A 25,608-nucleotide genomic window follows, 5' to 3' on the forward strand; every position below is an offset into this window, starting at 1 on the left:
CGTGCAGTGGTCGTGAAACCGCGTCACTGATTGGGTTATGTGAACTTACTTAGATTACGTATCTCAAAGTCTTAGAAGGTTCTTCGCCAGCTAAGGGTACAGATAGTGCTTCCATCTCATGTCTTGTTTATGTTCTGTAGGTCGTGCCTCGTACCGCATTGACATACAAGCCGTCATTGTTAGTGATGACTGCAGGAATAAATTACTGCCACACAGTATCTCGGATCGAAGTACAGGGTGTCTCCTTCAAACCTTTTACATTTCAAAACCTTGGGAAAGAAACTATAGTAGATATGTATGCCCCAAATGCTAGAGCATCCGAAAGAATTTACAATCCCGCATCAGACGTGGAAACTATTATCATCAAAGTGCAGCATGACCGCCCGCATGACGTAATAATGGCGAAATCACAGCAGCGCGCGCTAGCAGTGATGCGACTTGCAGAACCAAAGTCGTCCATTACTCTGAAAGGGAATTATCGTAGGCAGTATGGAAGCGATTCACATGAAGTGAAAACAGTAAGTTTCTGGCAACTAGAAGTGTTCTGAAACATTATCGCGGAGGATGTCGTTGTATTTCGGTAAAGACATTGGGAGACATGAGACAAGAGTCTCTCAGAAGCTTACAGCTAAGTCAGTTCGGCAGGCATCTGGGCGACTTATACACCCTCAGCAGCACTGCATCTTGTAGTAAACCAGCATCTTCACATGTACGCTTACAATGTGCAAATTCTGCACCATCTGATTCCGAACGACGAAGAATGTGGAGAGCAATTTGCTACGGATATTCTGCGGAATATTAACGTTAATATCAGCTTCCTGAAAATATGTTTATTCTCAGATATGGCAACATTTCGTGTCTGGAACTTGTAATAGGTATAATGTTCCGGTTTGGGGCTCGCAACATCCGCATGCTATCGATGAACATGTTCATGGTAGCTCTAAAGTGAATGTCTGCTATAGGCTAATGCACGTACCATCGTCCTTCTTTGCAGAAAATAGAGTGAATGGGTCAGTGTATCTGCATATGTTGCAGCAGTCTGTGTATCGTTAGATACAACTTGCAAACCCATCAGCATCTTCCAGCAAGATGAACCTTCGCTCCATTTGTCAATGGCTGTTCACAAGTTCCTGGATACGAAATTTTCCAGTCGCTGGATCGGACATGGAAGAGCCACTGCCTGGCCACCCCATTCCTCCCAGCTGGAATTCGTCTTGTGAGGATACGGGAAGGACAGCGTGTATGCGACAAAAGTGGACAATGTTCCTGTATTAAGACGTCGTGTCACGAATGCAATTGCAACAGAGACACAGTAAGTACTACAGAGAACATTGCAAGAAACTGAAAACAGACTCGATACTCTTCGTGCTGCAAGTGATTCTCGTGTAGAAGTCTACTGATGATTATTAAATAAATTATTTTAGATGCTTTAGCATGTGGTGCAATTCCATTATCGTATCTGGTGTAGTTTTTTTTCTGGGTCTTTGAAATGCTGGAGCTTTCAAAGGGACACTATATACATTCTGCTGACACAACCATTAGCATTCTGAAATACAAGGTTCAGGAGTTTCAATTCAGTGTTAAATACGGCATTCTGTCTTCAGCATACAAAAAAAAAGACATTTCCAAAGTCAGTACTGAGATATTAAAATTATTCTTATAAGCGCTTGGTAATTAGTTTTTGGTGTTTTCTCGGAAGACCGGAAACAGTGAATCGCATTTACAAAGAGCGCTTTGTCTTTCGGGAGATAATTTACGTAGGTACGGGGAACCACGAAAAGCTTTGGGAAGGCGTTTAATTAGAGTTTGGAGCTACACAAAGCTGTGCACTCTCCGTGTTCCCGGATGTACAAATGACCACTCTTAACACCACAATTCAGTTAAGGCAGTAGTGGGACGCCCACAAAAGCCTCACGAGAATGGAGAGGAAGTAACTCGAGGCGCTGCGCTGAAAAAGGAAACCGGCGTAGGGCGCAGTGAAGCGGAAAGCACATTTTGTGTGTTAGGACTCGCGCTGTCCAAGCTTGCGACGAATATACGACACGCGACTTGGTAACATTTTCAATTCATTGTGGCTAGACGGTAGCACTACATTAGGCTTTGTGTCTCGTGCACTGAAAATGGGAATTTGTTTTCCGTTCTGCGCAATGTAATGCAGCAACTGGTGACCATTTTCGATGAAAATGTTTAGGTAGAGGAGGGTTGGTGAAGAGAGGAAAACCAGGAAGTGACCGGCTTCCTTTACTGTGGACGGAGAAGGGCAGTAATGACGTATTCTCGTTCTTGGAGAGTCTACTAAATATTGTTCCGAAACCTCATTAAGTGCTGTTTCAAGTGTTGTAGCTATGAATATGGTATACGAACGAGCTAACACCAGGTTTTTTTCAAAACCCGTAACGGACGAGTAGTAGTTGTGCTACGAGTTGAACCAAAAACTAAGGAGCAATAGGTTGTATGAAAAACCTAAGTTTTATGAGCCGTGAAGAGATACTTCACCATAAACGTGTTTCCGAAAGTCCAGCACCTATCCAGTATTATTGTCTTCGAATGCTGAGACGTGTGTGCCAGACACTGGGGCTAGAGAGACCGAAAGATCCAATCCTTGGTTCTTACAGGACGATACTGCTCCAGTACACGTATGTAACCTAAAGGGAAACTGGTCTCTTAAGCCTTACTGGCTTTATCTTCAGAACATTCAAAAACCGTTCCGTCAATGAGTAAAACGTTAAAACTGTTGCATTAGGTATGGACAGTATTTCAAAGATGGTGCATTTTGTGGCGGTTTCGTGAAATGCAAGAATGCTAACTGAACAGTTCTCGTTACTTTCAGCTCCTCCCTCGTAGTACGTTACGCCTATCCATACATTTCGTCGATCAGAAATTTCATGATGATTCATAAATAACATCAAATAACTATATCTAAGATAAGTACAACTGCAGCAGTAGCACCAAATATATTATTTACTGTGGGGTTAGAGGTTATATTATTTGGTTAACGTACGACCGAAAATACATGCCATAACTATTATGCTTGACTCCTAAAGATGCGACAAGATTTATTCTGTCACACTAACTGCAACACCGACATTTTGAGTAGACTGGCAGCGGCGTCTACGTCGAACATGTGTGCTGGACGGGGATGCCAACTCTTGCTTGCTATGTGTCGTGAGTGATGCCTGTATACCACGGTCGGTCAAAGCAGTAGCCGCGGACGGCAGCTTTGAGTCCCGGTCCGGCCCACCATATGAATCTATTACCTGTCTTTTCGACTAACATGTTATTTATGAAATGATGTACGATAGGACGGTTAAATTGAACTACCAAATAATGAGACTGGTAAAGTTGTAGCACTTGAAAATAATACTTGCATATCATTCTATGTTTGAGGAAAGTTTAAAAATATAGCTCGCATTGGAGCCGTTGTTGATTTACATCACAAAAAACGTGAAGAGCCCTGAATAAGAGGCCCGCATCTCGTGGTCGTGCGGTAGCGTTCTCGCTTCCCACGCCCGGGTTCCCGGGTTCGATTCCCGGCGGGGTCGGGGATTTTCTCTGCCTCGTGATGGCTGGGTGTTGTGTGCTGTCCTTAGGTTAGTTAGGTTTAAGTAGTTCTAAGTTCTAGGGGACTTATGACCACAGCAGTTGAGTCCCATAGTGCTCAGAGCCATTTGAACCATTTGAACCTGAATAAGAAGATGAAACAGAGTGAAACTCCAAATGTTGAGAGGATATGTGACTACAGTATCGTGTCAAATTTACAAAGAATTTCCCAGTTTCAGCCCATTTGCCAGTATGACGTTGCGCCTCCTCCGGCCTGTATCCATGTCCTGATTTGGTTGGCGTTGTACACTGAAGAGCCAAAGGAACTGGAACACCTCCCGCACTCCATAAATCCGTAAGAATTTGAGGGATGGAGATCTCTTCCGAATAGCACGTTGCAAAGCATTACAGATATGCTTAATAACGTTCATGTTTGGGGAGTCTGGTGGCCAGCTGAAATGTTTAAACTCAGAAGAGTGTTCCTGGAGCCACTCTATAGCAAATCTGGACGTTTTGGGTGTCGCATTGTCCTCATGGAATTGCATAAGGCCGTCGAAATGCACAATGGACATGAATGGATGCATGTGATCAGACAGAATGCTTTCGTATGTGTCACCTGTCAGAGTCGTATCTAGACGTATTAGGGGCTTCGTATCGCACCAACAGCACACGCCTTACACCATTATAGAGCCTCCACCAGCTTGAACAGGCCTCTGCTGACATGCATTGTCCATGGATTCATGAGGTTGTCTCCATACCTGTATACGTCCATCCGTTCGATACAATTTGAAAAGGGACTCTTCCGACCAGGCAACATGTTTCCAGCCATCAGCAGTCCAAAGTCGGTGTCGATGGGCCCAGGCAAGGCGTAAAGCTTTGTGTCGTGCAGTGATACAGGGTACAAGAGTGGGCCTTCTGCTCCGAAAGCCCATCTCTATGATGTTTCGTTGAATGGTTCGCACGCTGACACTTGTTGATGGCCCAGCATTGAAATCTGCAGCAATCTGAGGAAGACTTGCACTTCTGTCACGTTGAACGATTCTCTTCAGTCGTCGTTGATCCCATTATTGCAGGATCTTTTTCCAGCCGCAGCGATATCGGAGATTCGATGCTTTACCGGATTCCTGATATATACTATGCACTCGGCAAATTGTCGTACGGGAAAATGCCCACTTATTCTAGAGGTTTATACTTGAGTATTTCTGGTACCTCAACTGCAGATTTTTCAGCGCTCATTTAACTTTAGGACTCTGTATCTCAGAATGATCAAAAATGAACTTGTACCACTCTTGAAATAAGCCCTTCATATGATGGATGAACAATTGATGCTTTTACTGACATACTGCATTCACCCACTGACCAGTGGCTCATCTACGTTTATGCTTGTTACAGGGGACCTATGCCAAGTTCCTCACGAAGTTCCACTCGGAGCAGGTGACAAAGCTGCAAGCCAAGAACCAGCATGAGTGTGACCTGCTGGAGGACATCCGGTGAGTGATACTGATTTAAGTTTACGTCTGGTAACTGCAGAGCTGTAACAGTCACATTCTTCTTTAAATTAGCAACCAATTTATGTTCTGCACATTGCGTTAAGCAGGCACGTCTATTTCGGTTGATGTTAGGTTTCGAATGAAAGAATCAGGCCCATGAAGCTATAAAATACACTGTGCTAAACAATTAAAGGATCACGTTTTTGGAACCCCGTAATTAATTCTCATTCTGACGCAGAAGCTTGGAGTTTGACTGAAAGCTACCTACAACATTTTTCTGTACCGGCGCAAAAGCGTTGCACCCTGCGACGTCAGCTCCGACCTCTGAAGTTTCTGTGAGTTAATAATGTTGTATTGGCACTAAATTTCACCACAGTTCTTCCCAACGTTACGTGGACGTGGCACACGATGGGAGGACGTCACACCCCTCTTACGCGCATTCCACCCCTTTTTTTGACGCTTCTGCAATGAAGATCAGAAAGGCGACGTCCACCGTTGAAATTACGCGCTTTCGGTATGGGTAGCCGAGGAAACATTTTAGACACACCGCTGCTCAGAATCTACCGGAAAAGGGCCTGTGGGTTGGCATAAAGGGCGTCAATGAAACCACCCCTTTCCTTGGGGCGTTGATTCCCACACATCCGGCGCTCGAAAACGACAGTTCGCAGTGTGGTGGTCAACAGGACGACGTTTTTGTCAACCTTTGATACTGCTGACCTCCCCAGACGTTTCAACCCTTTGGTGCTGCACCCCTGTGGAGGGCATCGTGACCACAATATTTGCGGGTTGGAACCACTACGGACCGTTCGGAACCATTCCACGAATTTTGAACGTGATCCGAAGCAGCAGCTTATGCAGCTTATGCATTTTCAGCCCTCCTGCAGCCCATACAAGTCTGAGTAAAACGTCATAGGATCCCTCAAGATCCATCAGTTTGACAACAACCTCAGTGGCACCTGCCCAGATTTGCTGAGGATTTTAAAAAGTTCCCTGTACTGAGATAATCTGTGACGTACTCCAAGGTGCCTACATGCTGACAACTGCTCGACACCCCTCCGATTCCAGAAGCCTGATAACAGGCACCTAGGACTGGTTCACAGGTTGCCTCAGTAGAGGTACGTTTTTAAAATTCTCAATAAAGTTGTGCGGGTGTCACCGAGAGTATTGTCGAACTGGAGGGGGAGGGGGGCCTTAGAGGGACTCTGTCATTTTATTCACGCACCGTCCCATGACCACGCCAGAGGAGAGCGCGAAACAGGAGGGCTGAAAACGTATAATATCCTTTTCTTATTCGTATCACATTCAAATTTCGTGTAAAGCTTATGAATGGTTCCTAGCGGTTCCACCCTGTGCATGAGAGCAAAAAATTCAGTTGCACATGCACTCCAAAGGGGTGCGATCATGTTCAATGGGGATGCAGTCCTTAGAGAAGGGTTGAAATGTCCAAGGATGTCAGCATTGTCAAATGTTGTTAGTAATAAATACTTGTTTTGTAAATAAAACTGCCTTTTCCTGTTGCTAGTTACTTTATTTATCCCATACGCGTTTTGCCTTCTCCTGTTCTAAGGCATCATAACTGGGCTCTATAACGATAGAGTTTTGTTAGTTTTAGATTATTAAATAGTTCACTTCGCGACTTTTTTGTAAAAAAAAGTAATTACTTATGATTTCCTGATCTTCGTTTCCTCACATTTGGTCTGGAGGTCGCACTACCGCTTTTATCACTGCCATATAATCACATCTTTACGTAAATATTGGAGCTCCATTACGTGTTTCATCTTCTTTGGTATGTTTACCTATTTGTTGCCGACCTAACGAAGTATATGTTGGAGACTGACTTCTATTTATGATGTTTATGCAGTGTGTGTGTATGAGTGAGAAAGAGAGGGGGGATAGAGCCGACGAGTTTTATTTTTTTGTCCAACCACTCTCTAACAGCTAGTACACCCGCACAACCCCCTCCTCCCCCCCCCCAAAAAAAAATGGAAAAAATAAAACTCGTCGGCTCTATCCCCCCCCCCCCCCCCCTCTCTCTCTCACACTCATACACATACACTGTATAAACATCATAAATAGAAGTTAGTCTCCAACATATACTTCGTTCGGTTGGCAACAAATAGGTAAACATACCAAAGAAGATAAACACGTAATGGAGTTCCAATATTTACGTAAAGATGTGATTATATGGCAGTGATAAAAGTGGTAGTGCGACCTCCAGACCAGATGTGAGGGAACGCAGTTCAGCAAATCGTAAGTAATTGCCTTTTTTACCAAAATAATCTAAAACTAACAAAGCTGTATCGTTATAGATTCCACTGATGATGCCTTAGAACAGGAGAAGCTGAAACGTGTATGGGATAAATAAAGTAACTAGCAGCAGGAAAAGGCAGTTTTATTTACAAAACATTTATATGCTTGCTGCGGAGGATGGCCACACAAACAAACTTGTGGTTAATAATGTCCTCCTGTTGCCCATCAGACTGCTAACTGTCGTTTTCGAGCGTGAAATGTGTGGAAATAAACGCTCTGAGGAAAGGAGTGGTTTCATTGACATCCTTTATGCTACCCCCCGAGGCCAATTCGTGTCGCTTCTGAGCGGAGGTATGTTTGAAATGTTTTCCTCGGCCACCGAAAAGAAAACCGCGTGATTTCAACGCTGGGTGTCGCAATTCTGATCTCCAACGCAGAGGCGTCAAACGAAGGGGTTAAATGTGGGGAAGATGGTGGTGTGGGAGTGTGCTACCTTCACATTATGTGAAACGTCTGCAGTGACGTTGGTCAGAATTTTGGTGAAATTTAGTGCCAATGTACCATAATTAACCCACCTTACACGACACATGAACTTCTGTCCCATTTTTCGCATTTGTGACACCTTACTGCTTTAAGCGTCCTCGTGCTCGAGGATGACGTCGCAGGACGCCACGCTTCAGCACCATTACAGAGGAAGTTGTTAGATACCTTTGAGCCTAATTTCAAACTTCAACGTCGGAGTGGGTGACAATTAAGGGGTTTCGAAAAAGTGATTCTTTAATTCTGTTGCTGAACTTATTTAAAGAAGCAAAAATATTGAAAAAATAGCAGTAATTTGGCAGTATACCATACTAAGCAGTCTCGAAATGTAATGAGTAGAATGAATAAAACTGAAGGCATGGAAGGATGTTCTGGAGTAGTATACCTGTGCCATGTCTTGCTGCTATGAGTATATTAGGAATACGCACTCCAACCACCTATGAGAAGCAACTCTCCTTGCCGTTCGTGATCATGTCATCTTCGATCAGTACAAAACTTCCTACATACAATAATCATACTCTGTATCCGAAACTTACAGCACTTTCACTTTATGAACACATTACTACGGCACTAGAAACTCACTAGGAAACACAAACACCTACTGCTCAAGAATCATTCGACCTTCAGATTATGTTTTATGCTTCATTCAATTCTTATTCAATGGTCTAAAGGGCTGGGTTTAACAGAGGAAAGTCCAACCATAGTTCCCAAAACCCATTTACACTTCTTATATAATATCAGTTCTGCCATTATGACTTGGGTGAAGGGATGGTGAAATGAGAAATGCTAAGTGGTTTTGGAACAGCATCTATTGACCTTACTTTTCCGCAGTTCCTTACATAAAAAACTCAATAAACCACCATCTCCGAATTCTATTGCAGTTGCGTTTCACAACATCCACATCTACATCAACATTTATACTCCGCAAGCCACCCAACGGTGTGTGGCGGAGGGCACTTAACGTGCCACTGCCATTACCTCCCTTTCCTGTTCCAGTCGCGTATGGTTCGCGGGAAGAACGACTGCCGGAAAGCCTCCGTGCGTGCTCGAATCTCTCTAATTTTACATTCGTGATCTCCTCGGGAGGTATAAGTAGGGGGAAGCAATATATTCCACACCTCATCCAGAAACGCACGCTCTCGAAACCTGGACAGCAAGCTACACCGCGATGCAGAGCGCCTCTCTTGCAGATTCTGCCACTTGAGTTTGCTAAACATCTCCGTAACGCTATCACGCTTACCAAATAACCCTGTGACGAAACGCGCCGCTCTTCTTTGGATCGTCTCTATCTCCTCCGTCAACCCGACCTGGTACGGATCCCACACTGATGAACAATGCTCAAATATAGGTCGAACGAGTGTTTTGTAAGCCACCTCCTTTGTTGATGGACTACATTTTCTAAGGACTCTCCCAATGAATCTCAATCCTGGCACCCGCCTTACCAACAATTAATTTTATATGATCATTCCACTTCAAATCGTTCCGCACTCATACTCCCAGATATTTTACTGAAGTAACTACTACCAGTGTTTGTTCCGCTATCATATAATCATACAATAAAGAATCCTTCTTTCTACACTCCTGGAAATGGAAAAAAGAACACATTGACACCGGTGTGTCAGACCCACCATACTTGCTCCGGACACTGCGAGAGGGCTGTACAAGCAATGATCACACGCACGGCACAGCGGACACACCAGGAACCGCGGTGTTGGCCGTCGAATGGCGCTAGCTGCACAGCATTTGTGCACCGCCGCCGTCAGTGTCAGCCAGTTTGCCGTGGCATACGGAGCTCCATCGCAGTCTTTAACACTGGTAGTATGCCGCGACAGCGTGGACGTGAACCGTATGTGCAGTTGACGGACTTTGAGCGAGGGCGTATAGTGGGCATGCGGGAGGCCGGGTGGACGTACCGCCGAATTGCTCAACACGTGGGGCGTGAGGTCTCCACAGTACATCGATGTTGTCGCCAGTGGTCGGCGGAAGGTGCACGTGCCCGTCGACCTGGGACCGGACCGCAGCGACGCACGGATGCACGCCAAGACCGTAGGATCCTACGCACCGCCACTTCCCAGCAAATTAGGGACACTGTTGCTCCTGGGGTATCGGCGAGGACCATTCGCAACCGTCTCCATGAAGCTGGGCTACGGTCCCGCACACCGTTAGGCCGTCTTCCGCTCACGCCCCAACATCGTGCAGCCCGCCTCCAGTGGTGTCGCGACAGGGGTGAATGGAGGGACGAATGGAGACGTGTCGTCTTCAGCGATGAGAGTCGCTTCTGCCTTGGTGCCAATGATGGTCGTATGCGTGTTTGGCGCCGTGCAGGTGAGCGTCACAATCAGGACTGCATACGACCGAGGCACACAGGGCCAACACCCGGCATCATGGTGTGGGGAGCGATCTCCTACACTGGCCGTACACCACTGGTGATCGTCGAGGGGACACTGAATAGTGCACGGTACATCCAAACCGTCATCGAACCCATCGTTCTACCATTCCTAGACCGGCAAGGGAACTTGCTGTTCCAACAGGACAATGCACGTCCGCATGTATCCCGTGCCACCCAACGTGCTCTAGAAGGTGTAAGTCAACTACCCTGGCCAGCAAGATCTCCGGATCTGTCCCCCATTGAGCATGTTTGGGACTGGATGAAGCGTCGTCTCACGCGGTCTGCACGTCCAGCACGAACGCTGGTCCAACTGAGGCGCCAGGTGGAATGGCATGGCAAGCCGTTCCACAGGACTACATCCAGCATCTCTACGATCGTCTCCATGGGAGAATAGCAGCCTGCATTGCTGCGAAAGGTGGATATACACTGTACTAGTGCCGACATTGTGCATGCTCTGTTGCCTGTGTCTATGTGCCTGTGGTTCTGTCAGTGTGATCATGTGATGTATCTGACCCCAGGAATGTGTCAATAAAGTTTCCCCTTCCTGGGACAATGAATTCACGGTGTTCTTATTTCAATTTCCAGGAGTGTATGTATCCGCAATACATTACATTTGTCTATGTTAAGGGTCAGTTGCCAGTCCCTGCACCAAGTGCCTATCCGCTGCAGATCTTCCTACATTTCGCTGCAATTTCCTAATGCTACAACCTCCCTGTATACTACAGCATCATCCGCGAAAAGCCGCATGGAACTTCCGACACTATCTACTACGTCATTTATATATATTGTGAAAAGCAATGGTCCCATAATACTCCCCTGTGGCACGCCAGAGGTCACTTTAACGTCTGTAGACGTCTCTTCATTGAGAACAACATTCTGTGTTCTGTTTGCTAAAAACTCTTCAATCCATCCACACAGCTGGTCTGATATTCCGTAGGCTCTTACTTTGTTAATCAGGCGACAGTGCGGAACTGTATCGAACGCCTTCCGGAAGTCAAAGAAAATGGCATCTACCTGGGGGCCTGTATCTAATATTTTCTGGGTCTCACGAACAAATAAAGTGAGTTGGGTCTCACACGATCGCTGTTTCCGGATTCCATGTTGATACCTACAGAGTAGATTCTGGGTTTCCAGAAACGACATGATACGCGAGCAAAAAACATGTTCTAAAATTCTACAACAGATCGACGTCAGTGGTATAGGTTTTGCGCATCTGTTCGACGACCCTTCTTGAAGACTGGGACTACCTGTGCTCTTTTCCAATCATTTGGAACCTTCCGTTCCTCTAGAGACTTGAGGTACACGGCTGTTAGAAGGGGGGCACATGTTAGTGAGATGACACTGAGTAAATTCTGCTGTGTTTTGAAAAAGAAGCAAATGTAGGTTGTACTCAAAATTCTTCACTCATGCGTTTCTCTGCAAGTTAAAAAGCCAGACGAAAATAATCGCTGCTTTTGTTGCGTTTTCAGCGGAATTCTTTCTATATACTAACAAAAGGAGAGGTGGCAGTAGATCGTTTTGAATGGTCACCACGCAAATGTGGGCATGGAGGGGCTCCAGTTAGTTCTTTCTAGATAGTAAGCAAAGCAGAGGTGACAATAGATCTTTTTGAATTGTCACCACGAAAGGGAGGACATGGAGGGGCTCCACTTAATATTTACAAAAAATGTGAGTATAGGCTTCAGTTCAGAATGGCATTTCCCCTCCACCGCTTGGCAAGTCCCCTACAGCGCCTTCCCACAACCTCAACCACTACTGCTTTCCCCACACATGCCCTGCCAGTTCCACATCTAGTGTCTATATTACTCTGGATGAACTCTTCTTTGGGGTATAGATGGTCTCCATTTAGTGTGAGGATTGTGCATTTATACTGGTGCGCCTTGATTTAATTACATTTGAGACCCAGAAACATGCGACGGTACCCAGTGTGGTAAACTGTGCTGGAGAAAACGGCAGAACAGAGGCTACTGCCGTGCTGGCTCAGCGTTTCGCCGGTGTTGGCAGCAGAACTTGATACGCTGCCAGCTGGCTCGTCTGGCTGCAGCTTGAGGACGTTGATTTGGAAAGGCAGTGGCGAAGCAGGACAGGATGCTCAAGCTGCATTGAACCATTCCTCACTGGAACCACTGAACTCCACTGAGGACAGAGGTTTAATTTTGCCTTCATTACACAGGAAGCTGTGTAGTCTGTTCACAACATCCTGAACGAGGTTTCCTAGCTCTGGAAGTGAGTCCACTTTGGGCCACGAGCGTTTGCTGACAGACCTCTGCCAACGTTGGAGGTCTGTCAACACAGAACTTGTGGGTACTGTAGCCGTTATGAAGTTATTGTTGTGCCCTGTCGCACTTGCCAGCAAGCACACGGTATGTCAGGACTGTGTGAGGAAAAAAACGCAGCTAATCTCCTTGGTGCTGCCAGTGTGTTGGGGTTTGGTAGGCTATCTTCCACGCCCTTCCCCGCCCCCCCCCTATCCTCTCCCCCCCCCCCCTCCAAGCCTCCTGAAAAGTCAGCGAGGTCGTCATGAACAAACTATATGCAAAGATGTTCTATAGTACACAGAGTATTCAGTATGCAAGTTATAAGGGACACCTACCAAGTATATTAATTACAGTCGAAATGAAAACAGTCAGAAACAATGAACACGAATTTAGAAGTTTGATAGATTACGTTTTAGTAACAAGTAGTTAGATTAAAAGTGTGTGCCGGACCGAGACTCGAAATTGGGACTTTTGCTTTTCGCGGGAAAGTGCTCCAGCAACTGAGATACCCACGTATCACTCACGCCCCGTCCTCACAGCTTTACTTTTGAAAGTACCTCGTCTCCTATCTTCCAAACTTTCAGAAGCTCTCCTGCGAACCTAGCAGAACTAGCAGCCCTGAAAGAAAGGATATTGTGGAGACATGGCTTAGCCAAAGCCTTGGGGATGTTTCAAGAATGAAATTTTCGCTCTGCAGCGGAGTGTGCGCTGATATGAAACCTCCTGGCAGATTAAATCTGTATGCCTGACCGAGACTCGAACTTGGGATCTTTGCCTTTCGTGGGCAAGTGCTCTACCAACTGAGCTACCCAAAAACGACTCACGCCCCCTCCCCACAGCTTTACTTCTGTCAGTACCTCGTCTCCTACCTTCCATACCAGCAAGTTTCATATCAGCGCACACTGCGCTGCAGAGTGAAAATTTCATTCTGGAAACATCCCCAAGGCTGTGGCTAAGCCATGTCTCCGCAATATTCTGTTTCTCAGGAGTGCTAGTTCTGATAAGTTCGCAGGAGAGCTTCTGCAAAGTTTGGAAGGTACGAGACGCGGTACAGGCAGAAGTAAAGCTGTGAGGATGGGGCATGAGTCGTGTTTGGGTAGCTCAGTTGATAGAGCACTTGCCCGCGAAAGGCAAAGGTCCCGAATTCGAGTCTCGGTCCGGCACACAGTTTTAGCCTGCCAGTAAGTTTCATATCAGCGCACACTCCGCTGCAGAGCGAAAATCTCATTCAACAAGTAATTCAGTTCACAAAAATATAGCCTACAGGTGTCATTCTCTGTTGTGTGAGAAAAAATGTCAGTGTTACAGCCATTCAAGAACTGTTAAACGAAGTGCACACATGAAAACAAATGACAGCACGCGCTCTTGAGAGTAAGTGGAGTGATATACACAGGTGACTGAGTTAGAATGGGACAGAGTGGTTGGTAGATGTTCCACGACTTTTCAGCTCGCACAGTTTTTTCTGCTGGAACATTGATGTGTGCGTGGAACTGGTGCCTAGAGAGGGATGCACACAGTGACGAACAAAATCAGAACCACACATTGTGACCACAGCACTGCATGACCGTCATATTCAACGTATTTCCGCTAACAGAATGAATCAATTCATCTACTGCGTTGATGTTGGAACACTCAGCAAATGTGCACTTTGACGTATTATTGTCTTCTGTGGGGTGAACCAGTTGCATGTTTGCCATTGTCTTGGGCCTACCTGTCCAGAAATAGTTAACATTTGAGACTGCAGTGGGAATATGAACACTCCTTTCTATCTTCCCCCTCATCCCACTCTCTTATTTGTCCTTTACATCACATTCACTCTTTATTTTGTACATATAACATGGTAGTCCGTGCCAATACTCACTTGTGCACCAATCTTTGCTTATACATTTTTATTCTTTTAAACTTTGTGCGTAATATAAAATTTTCTTGTTGAGAGCTACTTTTTGATGCTTTTGTTTTTGTATCCACATACAGTTGTAAAATGCCAAATATCTTTAAAAAAACATTGTACAGCTGTAAACTCCCGCTGATGTTGTATAGACTCTCTGTTTAATCTTATATCATTGAAGATGGCCTGGAAAGTTGAAAGTCAGTCCATAACGAATTATTAAATAAGTATTAGCGTGGAACATCAATAATGTGTGTTTAAGTTTTCAATATCTCTATGTTCCACCATGTACCGACGGAATATTCCGCAAATGTTAAACGAAAAAATACACTTGATGAAATGAAATGGGCGTATGGCATCTTTTATCGGGAGGCACCTTATGGGGGGTTTTGGCTGCCTGATTCAACTCTTTTTTTATTGACGCCACTTTGGCAACCTGCGGCGCCGATGATGATGAGCACAACACACATATGCTGCCGCAAGCAGAGAAAATACGCGATCCGGACGGGAATCGAAACCGGGGCCCGTGATCTAGCGTCAGCGATGCTAACCGAAAGACAACGAATTACTGATAGTCCACTTGATGGTAGAGATCCAGTCCCCCGAAATCTGTAGTGGGAATATAAATAAAAGTGTGTTCTTACAGTTGTTTTCTTATTTCTATTGATATTCATGACAATTACTGTCAATCTATCTTAAGCTGTTCGCTTCAACTGGTGAACTATTGTGTCTTAAGGAGAAGCAGAAATAAGAGAGTAAAATCTGTCTACTCTATCTTGTTTCTTTGTCTTGTCACCAATATGAAAGACCCAATATCAAACGCTGCAGCCAATGGCTCCATAAGCCACTGAAATTCGGGAATAAAGCATTTATTACCTTTCGGTTACTACCACCAGCAGACGAAAATTTACAACTCGTAAAACAGTGTTCAGCGTTAGTCTAAGCGAGACATGAGTTTATGCCCGTTTAGGCTCAAGTTTATAACAACCCACACTTAACTCTATTTTACGAGCTCAAAGTTTTTATCTCAGTTTGACAGTAACCGGAAAGTCGTAATAAACGAAAACATTAAATGATCTGAATGGCTTTGTTCGCAAAAATTCACAATGATCACAGATGTATTAACAAAACTTATTTCCTTTATTAATAAATTCCCTAATAAATTTTCTTTATTAACCCTATAGTAGGCTTGTTATAACTGTTCGACACCCACTCTGTATAGACTCCATTCTCCACTCGCACCCCCCCCCCCCCCCCTCCCACACACACACACACCCCAATTTTACGGCCTGCTCATTATACTCTGAGGTGGCAAATGGCATGGGATAGTGATATGCACATACACAGATTGTGGTAGTATCACGTACACAAGGTACAAAAGGGCAGTACGTTGGCTGAGCTGTCAATTGTACTCAGATGATTCATGTGAAAAGATTTCCGACGTGATAATGGCTGCACTAAGGGAATTAACAGACTCTGAACGCGGAGTGGTAGTTGGAGCTGGTCGCATGGGACATTCCATTTCGGAAATCAGAGCCAAGGAAAGGATGTGCTGAGAATACCAAATTTCAGGCATTACCTCTGGCCACGGACCGAGAGCAGCGGTGTTTGCGCAGTGCTGTCAGTGTTAGTAGAGAAGCAACACTGCGTGAAATAACGTCGGAAATCAATGTGGGTCCTATGACGAACGTATCCGTTAGGACAGTGCTGCGAAATTTGGCGTTAATGGACTGTGGCAGCAGACGGCCGACGCGAGGTCCTTTGCTAACAGCACGACATCGCCTGCAGCGCCTCTCCTGGGCTCGTGACCATATCGGTTGGACACTAGACGACTATAAAACCGCGAAATCGTCAGAAGAGCCCCCATTTCAGTTGGTAAGAGCTGATGGTAGGGTTCGAGTGCTGCGCAGACCCCACGAATCCGTGGACCTAAGTTGTCTGGAGGGTACTGTGGAAGTGCCGTTTGGGGCGTGTTTATATGGAATGGACTTGGTTCTCTGGTCAAACTGAACCCATCAGTGATGTTTATATTCGGTTATATGGAGACTATATGCAAACCATTCATAGGCTTCATGTTCCCAGACAATGGAGGACAATGCGTCATGTCCCAGGGCTACAACTGAGTCGCTTAGATGCAAAACTGTCCATGTCCACTTTTAAAAAAAATGAGTTGGCAACTTTGGATTGTAGAGCATGACATTTTACACATGCTTGAAATGCTATTTATGCTCAAAGCTCTCCATGTCCTATGGAAAACAGCTCACGAAAAGTGTGGTTAGATTCAAAACCGTCCATGTCCATCAGTAAGTTGGGTGCAAAACTTGCCTTGTCCCTTTTGACAAATCGCATTGAAGGCTGGGATCATGTAACTGTAATGCAAGATGGCTACCATAAGCATGTAAACATTGTACTTGCGTGGTATCTTACAGCTGTTTATTCTGAAAGCTATACACATTCTCAGAATGCTATAAAAATCCAAGGGGAGCCTAATTATAATTCTGAAATCAACCTACCATTGTCCGTAAGCAAACGTGGGAAACACTTAGGACACACAAACTCGAGCTGCATTACGAACACGGTTGTTCCTGTTAGTGAAAAGAAACTGGAGGATGTTTCAAAACTCCTCGAGAAACACTATAGTGAGTCCTGGAGGGAACGTGAATCCTTGTCGTGGTACATGACATTACTAGGTCTAGCGGGTCAGGGGCATCAGTTGAATCGGAATGCCTAGCAGGAGAAGATGAAGACATTGTTCCAGATATGATGTATTAAGTGGACTGCAGGTCAGTTGTTACACCATGTACCTTCATAAATATTAAAAGAAGTTAAAACTGAATAGACAGTTTTATGTTCACCCCATATCCTCTCCTCATGTACAACAAGTCAGGTTCAAAGCTGTCCATGTCCATTTTAGTTGCATGCAAAAGTGGCCATCTGCAAAGTCAGATACAAAACTGTCCAAGTCCATTTTTATTTTGCTTATATCTTACATGCATTGAGTTCCTGATTTTTTTTCAATAGCCCAAATGGTTTTGTACTAATCCATACTTACGTATACAACATTCAGTGTAGGGCAGTGTGTATTTACCCAGTGAAAACAGTTTTTCCACTTTTTCTCAGCACTGGTTATGGAGGACATGGACAGTTTTGCATCTAGGCGACTCAATTGTTCGGTATTTGTTTGAAGAACATTCTGGAAATTTAAAGCGAATTATTTGGCCATCTAGATAGCCCGACATGAATACCATCGAGCATTTATGCGTCATATGCGTGAGGTCCGTTTGAGGACAAAATCCTGCAACGGCCATACTTTCGCAATTATGGAGGGCTATAGACACAGCGCGGGTCAGTGCTTCTGCAGGGATTCCAGCTACCTGTTGGGTCCAACCCACGGCGAGTTGTTGCGCTACACCGGGCTAAAGAAGATCCGACATAATATTCGGAGCTATCCTACGATTTTTGTCGTCTTAGCGTATTCACCAGTTATTTTGTTCACATAACATAGTATTTTGTGCCAATACGCACTTGTACACAATTTTAGCTAATATGTTCTTATACGTCTACGCCTACTTTTGATCTCGGCAAGTCAACTTACGGTGTGCAGCAAAGGGCACTTTATGTACCATAGTCTCTTCCTCCTTTTCCTGTTCTAATCGGGACTGGTTCGTAGGAAAAACGATTACTGGTAAACTTCAATGTGGACTCGAATCTCATCGATTTTATTTCCGTGGGATTTTCTTGAGATATTCGTAGGGGGAAGTAACATAGTGGCTGACTCTTGCTACAGAACGCCTCTCTTGCAGCGTCTGCCACGGAGGTTGGCTAAGCATCTCCGTGAAGCTATCGTGCTTACTAAAAAAAAAAACTGTATCTGGCACGAATCCCAGGCTGACGAGCAATATTGAAGCACTTGTCGAAAGAGTGGTTTACAGACTACCTCCTTTGTTGATGGCCTAAACTTCCTGGGGATTCTGTCATTGAATCTTAGACTGGCATCTCTCTTACCCACGATTAATTTTATGTGGTCATTCCACTTCAAATCGCACCGTATGCACAATCCTACGTATTTTGTGGCAGTAACTACTTCCAGTGATTGTTCTACGATCGTGAAAGTCATAAAATAAAGGATCTGTCTGTCTGTGTACACTATATGCAACAGATTACACTTTTGAATTAGATTTTGGTTGCAATTAGTTCTTTGGTTAACAACGCATTCCGCATTCGTGCGGCATCTTCTGATTATTTCGAAACTTTCCTTTTCCTGAACTGAACCAAGCGTGCTTTTCATGCTTTACGATCAATTACAGGCATCCCTAAGCGAAGACTTTCCACCTTATGCTAGATCGTACTCTTGACCTCTTCTGGTCTCCAGCGCTACTAGATCCACTGAATGACACAAAACTTTAAAATTTGATACATGGGAAGTTCCTTCTGCCATGCACTACATAGTTGTTTACAGGGTGTAGATGTAGTAGATCTGCCATCAGTTTGCCTGCCTGCATTTCGTTAACGATACTGTTATAACGGGCCAGCCGGTTCTGCCTGCAGAGTTGCATGTGTATGGGAAGCTGTGGTACGAGTCATCGAGCACCACAGCGAGAACAGAGTCAAGAATGCTCACTCAAAACGGACATTCCGTTTTACTCGATGCTTTCCATTCAGTACTTCGACGATGTCGCGCAGGACCGAGTGACGTATGATGGGGTAGCGATGGATGGCTGCAGACAGCGACATGCTAATGCAGTAATGTGTGAGCTCTGCAGCGCAGGAAGGCCCGCCAGGTGGGCTGGCGTGCACTGCCCCTCAGCCCGTAGTCACTGTCAGAAAGCGCCAAGGCGCCCTGAGTCGAACCCAGGACTCTCGGAGACCAGATGGTGACTCTGGCGATGGCGGTCACCAGAATTTCCCTGATGGATCTCATTCAAAGCCTGAAACCATCAGGGGTAGTTGGCGGTTCGCAGATGAGCGGCTTCACCTAGATGTTGATGCTGCTCGATAAAGCTGGAGTAGGTTATCCACACATTCGACCAATGTCTGGCGTGAAGACTGCACCAATCGAATGCACATCAACGAAATGCTGCTACTGGCTGAGCTGTGAGCATTTACATTCCCTACAGCTGTGTGCATTATGACAGATGGTCAATTTCCGTAGTATACTCATGTGCGGAAATGCTGGTTTGTGCAGCCCAGTCAGTCACTGGCAGCACAAAACCTGTAACTGAGAGACTATTTCCTGGCATACACGAGGCGTGGAGAAGCCACAAATGCAGTCCTGCCCAGTCTCCAGGTTCAAATGGCTCTGAGCACTATGCGACTTAACTTCTGAGGTCATCAGTCGCCTAGAACTTAGAACTAATTAAACCTAACTAACCTAAGGACATCACGCACATCCATGCCCGAGGCAGGATTCGAATCTGCGACCGTAGCGGTCGCTCGGTTCCAGACTGTAGCGCCCAGAACCGCACGGCCACTCCGGCCGGCCCAGTCTCCAGACAAAGAGAGAATTGCTAATCGAATTAAGCTTACTTTTGTGATCAAAGATTCGGACTGCTTGTGAAATTACGAATAAAATGACATCAGTCACAGGTTTATCGAGTTTTTAAACCGAAAATCAACTAATGAAATTGGTAAATAAGTGCTTTAAAATAAATTTTCTCTAGCAATCCGAGATCACCAATAGCCAGTGTGAATAGGCACGTACCGACTGGAGGGGCGAAGATATTTTCAGGACCTGAGATTAATTATTGTTAATTATGAGCAAGATGGGGAAATTCTGCAGGGGTTCCGAGGTGTTAGTTTGAATTATAAGCCACGGCTACTTCGATGCGCAAAGATATCAATCTTCCACGCTTTAGCAGGATTGGCGCAACTTTAGTGTCCTCAACTCCTGAACTGGGAGGAAGGCCCATCATTGGCCGGAAAAGATTGTATTCATTACTTCTCCTGTCGGACGCTTACTCTGAAGAGTCATCCGAATTGATAAAAGTGCGGAGGGCCACCCGAAAGCACCCATTTCGCTGCAGCTATACATTGGAGTGACTTCGTAATACACTGAAGCGCCAAAGAAACTAGTATAGTCATGCGTATTCAAATACAGAGAGATGTGTAAACAGGCAGAATACGGCACCGCGGTCGGAAATGCCTGTATAAGACAACAAACATCTTACACAGTTGTTAGATCGGTCACTGCTGCTACAATGCCAGGTTACAAGGATTTAAGTGAGATTGAACGTGGTGTTACAGTCGGCGCACGAACGATGGGACACAGCTGCTCAAAGGTAGCGATGGAGTGGAGATTTTCCCGTACAACCATTTCACTAATGTACCGTGAATATCAGGAATCCGGTAAAACATCAAATCTCCAACATCGCTGCGGCCGGAAAAAGATCCTGCAAGAACGGGGCCAAAAACGACTGAAAAGAACCGTTGAACGTGACAGAAGTGCAACCCTACCGCAGATTGCTGCAGGTTTTAATACTGGGCCAACAAGCGTCAATGTGCGAAACATTCAACGAAATACCATCGACATGGGCTTTCGGAGCTGAAGGCCTACTCGTGTACTCTTGATGACTGCAATATACAAAGCTTTACGCCTCCACTGGGTCCTTCAACCCCCACATTGGACTGTTGATCACTGGAAACATGTTGCCTGCTCGGACGAGTCTCGTTTCAAATTGTATCGGGAGGATTGACGTGTACGGGTGTGGAGACAACCTAATGAGTCCACGGACCCTGCATGTCAGCAGGGGACTGTTCAAGCTGGTGGAGGCTCTGTAATGGTGCGGGTCGTGTGCAGTTGGAGTGATGTGGTACCTCTGATATGTCTACATACGACTCTGACAGGTGAAGCGTGCATAAGCATCCTGTCTGATCACCTGCATCCATTCATGTCCATCGTGCATTCCGACGCACTTGGGCAATTCCAGCAGGACAATGCGACACCCCACACGTCCGGAATTGCTACAGAATGGCTCCAGGAACACCCATCTGAGTTGAAACACTTCCGCTGGTCACCAAACTATCCAGACATGAACATTATTGAGCATATCTGTGATACCTTGCAACGTTCTGTTCAGAAGAGATCTCCAGCCTCTCGCACTCTTACGGATTTATGGTCAGAACTGCAGGATTCATGGTATCAATTTCCTCAAATGGTTCAAATGGCTCTGAGCACTATGGGACAACATCTGAGGTCATCAGTCCCCTAGAACTACTTAAACCTAACTAACTTAAGGACATCACACACATCCATGCCCGGGGCAGGATTCGAACCTGCGACGGTAGCGGTCGCGCAGTTCCAGACTGAAGCGCCTAGAACCGCTCGGCCTCAGCGTCAGGCTCAAGTCCCTCCACCATTACTTCAGACATTCGTCGAGTCCATGCCATGTCATGTTGCGGCACTTCAGGGTGATTGCGGGCCCCTACACGGTATTAGGCAGGTGTGCCAGTCTATTTGGCTCTTCATTGTATCAATACAGCTCGTGTTGCTACCTTTTTGGTACCTATGAGCTTGTTTCCGTTACTTGGTAGAGCAGCCATGGACCGAGCAGTTCGGTTTAGTGCCGCAGTTCGTGGATAATACGGTCGCGATAATTTCGGTCGTGATTTGACAAACGACGCAAAAGACTGGGTCTCAGTCGATGGGCATTGCGACCTTTTCAATGCTGACACGTTACGCTAGTCATGCTGCAACTGTCTGGTCTTCTATTCAGTCACAGCTCTCATGGTTTCCCTTTAGATTTCAGATTCTCAATTTTCTTGGTGATTTTCTTTAACCACACTCTCTCAAAAGCATAGTACGAATTCTTCATGTTGCATTCCCGAGTTCAGTGATACTGTACTGTTTTGTCCAACAGAAAGGCGTTTTCGTGCCAGGTTATTTCAATAATTGTTAGTGGATAGAAGTTTTATAGCACGTAACAGGCTACCTTTCATTTCAAATGTTTTGTTAGGTGAATATTTACATACCAGACCTGTCTATCTGTTGGCCTGTGGCATTTTCCGGTTGCCCTTATTCAATAGGCTTTCATTTAGCTACCGAAATCCCTGCTGCACGTGAAAGAGCCTGACGCCAGCACGTTCGTGGGAGCAGCAAATTGGCAGGTAGAATTGATGTCCCAGCCAATAGGGAATCAGCGGCTAGCAATTCATCCACTTGTTTTCGAATCATGTCACGTCCAGTAAGGTTCAACATCAGTACTGCTGAAGCTCCCAACTGCAGAATTACGTCAGTGGCTGGGTTGCATATCCTCGTTTAAAAAAAAATTCTGATTGATACACTCATGGCTTTCTGTCTGACTAGTCTTTCTTTCTAAACTGGCCTCCTTTATTACTTCGCATCTTACAAGCCTATGATCACTTGCAAAGCTAAACTGGTTTAGAAGTGTTGAATACTAGATATTTTCTTTGTTGTTTAGTAAAATGTAGTTAATTTCATTTATATTTCCACTTCGTCTTAGACAAATCCAAGTTCGATTTGTTTTATTTTGTAATAATATGTTAAGTATGTTGTCTTTTTCTCTCTCTCTTTAATTTGTACTAATGCAGGAGCCGATCTTATCCAAAGTTTCACAGTGAAGAATAATTCTTAAATTTTTGGACCACTTTTGCATTAGAATCCGTCGATATTATCTTGTAGTCGGATTGTTTGTCGTTTATGAGTTTCTGTTAAGTCTTTGTAGAAGTCTTGTGCTGCCACGTTTGAATGTGAGATGACTGGTACAGAGACAAATACTTTCTGTTAAATGTCTTCTCTTTATCTGTAAAACAAGTTTTGCTATTCTGAGGTTTCTTCAGTACACGTCATATAGTTTTTAATCTTCCAGGATACGAAGAAGCCTGCATATAAATTTTCTTCCTGCTCCGTCCCTCTGTAGAAAAATAGTGTTTCGTAACCCCACTACGTCTCATTTTATCTTATTTAACTCATCTTCCAACTCTACTAACCTGTTTCGGGCATAAAATAACTGCTATTTGTTGTCCGATATAAAAAGTGAAAGAGCCATTTCAGTTTCTAATGTCGATGTTGTCGCCTATTATAAAATCTTAGTGTGGTGAGTTTCTAATGTGTTTTGTGAGAGCGAAGGTAGGTCACTGGGGGAAACATCTCTGAGACGACTTAATCAATCACACAGCAGTCAAGCAGGGGTCGCCATCGGGTTGCATCCCAGAATGAGAACATACATATGTTAAGATCACTGAACAAATTTTTACGTTATACACATCGCATCTTTGGAGTAAAAACGCTTTCAAACTGAAAACAGAATATACTAAACATTGTAAATGTGATATACACTGATGAGCCGAAACATTAAGACCGTCTGCTTAATAGCTTGTTTGTTCGTGTTCCGAACGAAATACATCACTGGTACGGTGACATTAGATGTCACCGACGGGTCATGTAATTCGCGTAAATAGCGGGTCGCAGATTTGCCCACGCAGTGATGACGCCCGATAGCGACCCAGATGGCTTCCATACGATTTACGTCAGGCGAATTAGGTCGCCGAGACATCAACTTGAGTTCGTTATAATGCTCCTCAAACCACCGTAGCACGATTCTGGCTCCGAGACACGGACAACTATGCTCCGCCGTCGGGTAAGTCATCAAACACGAAGGGATGCAAGTGGTTCGCAGCTATCAGCGTGTCTTCGATTACTAACACAGGTCCCGTGCAAGCGCAGGAGAATGTCTCCCATAGAATAATACGGCTCCTACCAGCCTGTGCCCGTGGTCCACTGTACGTTTCGAACCGCCGTTCACATCTATGACGGCGTTCGCATAGACGACCAACGACCTTGTCATGTTTCCATTGTTCGATCGTCGAATCCCGACATTCCCGCAGGAATCGTAACTGACGATGTTCGGTCAACATGTGAACACGTAGGTGTGGTCTGCTGCGGAGCTCCATGTTCAACAAAGTACGGTGAACGGTGTGCCCCGAAACCCTTGTGCTTGCATCAGTATTGTTCTCTTTCGGCAGAGATGCCACAGATCGCCTTCTATCATACTTTAAAGGGCACACTAGTCTCCGAACCTTATGTTCTATGAAGAATCGTGGACGTCCAGCCGTTTAGCACCTAGTAGTAGTTTCACAGCCGGCCGCTGTGGGCGAGCGGTTCTAGGCACTTCAGTCTGGAGCCGCGCTGCTGCTGCGGTCGCAGGATCGAGTCCTGTCTCGGACATGGATGTGTGTGATGTGCTTAGGTTAGTTAAGTTTAAGTAGTTCTAAGTTCTAGGGGACTGATGACCTCAGATGTTAAGTCCCATAGTGCTCAGAGCCATTTGAACCATTTGTAATTTCACAGTCCTGGTTTTCTCTGTAGATACTCATGACAGTAGCACGTGAACATTCGATCAGCTTCGCCGTTTCCGAGATACTCGTTCACAGGCTCTGCGTAATAACAAAGTCGTTTATCTCAGTGTATTTCCCCATTTGCAGTCCATATCTGCGCTAGGGCGACCTACGCCCGTGTCTGCTCCGCTTACATACTTTGGACAGTGGTTAGGTTTTGGCATATCAGTGTGTATTAAAGTACAGTGTAATTAAATGGAAACACATATCAACACGACAATTCGCCAGCTTTGGCTGCCAAAAATAGCTGCATGACAGCCAGTCTAAAATATACGAGTATTCCTCTCCATTCGGATCAGCAAGCCAAGAGATCGTTCCTGCCTTTAGAAATGGTCCTTCTCCCTCTCCACGAAAAGCGGTGTAAATTGGCCAAGCAGGAGGCTTCCTGTTCAAAAAGATTTCGGGCTTGCAGCCGGTCGTCGTAAACTTCATTGCGCGATATTTCGGCTGGACAACTGCCAGCCATCTTCAGGTGAGCCGAACGAGAACTGACGAAGACGTTCTCCGCTCCAGCTTATATAGTGCTCTAATGGTACTGCCGCGCATGCCTTGCAATTGCGGAGACAGAAGGGCCACACCGCCCAGCGGCAGCGCCCTCGCTGGTGGAACTGCAGCACTCAGCTGCCGTCGGTATTGTCGCTGGCCGCAGCTATTGAAGTCTTCTGGCGTCTTCGTCTCGAGCAAATTTCGGAGATGACGGGATTCCATGCGTTATTCAATTGGTAACCACTGTCACGGTTCATTAGATTTCCCGCAATGCGTATTTAAAGTGATTCTTTGATAATGGAGTCCCAAAAAGTTTTTGCAGTGGCCAAAATCGAAGTTTTGTCGTACTCCATTGAATGTCCGTTAGAAATACAATGTTCCGCAACAGCAGACTTACTGGGTTGCAGTAGGCGA

The 25,608-nt window shown here is 45.3% G+C and overlaps 1 protein-coding gene across 1 annotated transcript in view; it reads left to right on the plus strand.

The window, feature by feature from the left end:
- LOC124613554 (protein nervous wreck) overlaps positions 1 to 25,608 on the plus strand; it is a 754,174-nt gene that overhangs the window by 251,471 nt on the left and 477,095 nt on the right. Inside the window, exon 2 of the mRNA XM_047142268.1 lies at positions 4,933 to 5,030. Within this exon, the coding sequence (XP_046998224.1) occupies positions 4,933 to 5,030 (98 nt within the window). The remainder of the gene's footprint in view (positions 1 to 4,932; positions 5,031 to 25,608) is intronic.

The sequence above is a fragment of the Schistocerca americana genome, chromosome 4 (assembly GCF_021461395.2).
Source record: "Schistocerca americana isolate TAMUIC-IGC-003095 chromosome 4, iqSchAmer2.1, whole genome shotgun sequence".
Taxonomy (NCBI): Eukaryota; Metazoa; Arthropoda; class Insecta; order Orthoptera; family Acrididae; genus Schistocerca; species Schistocerca americana.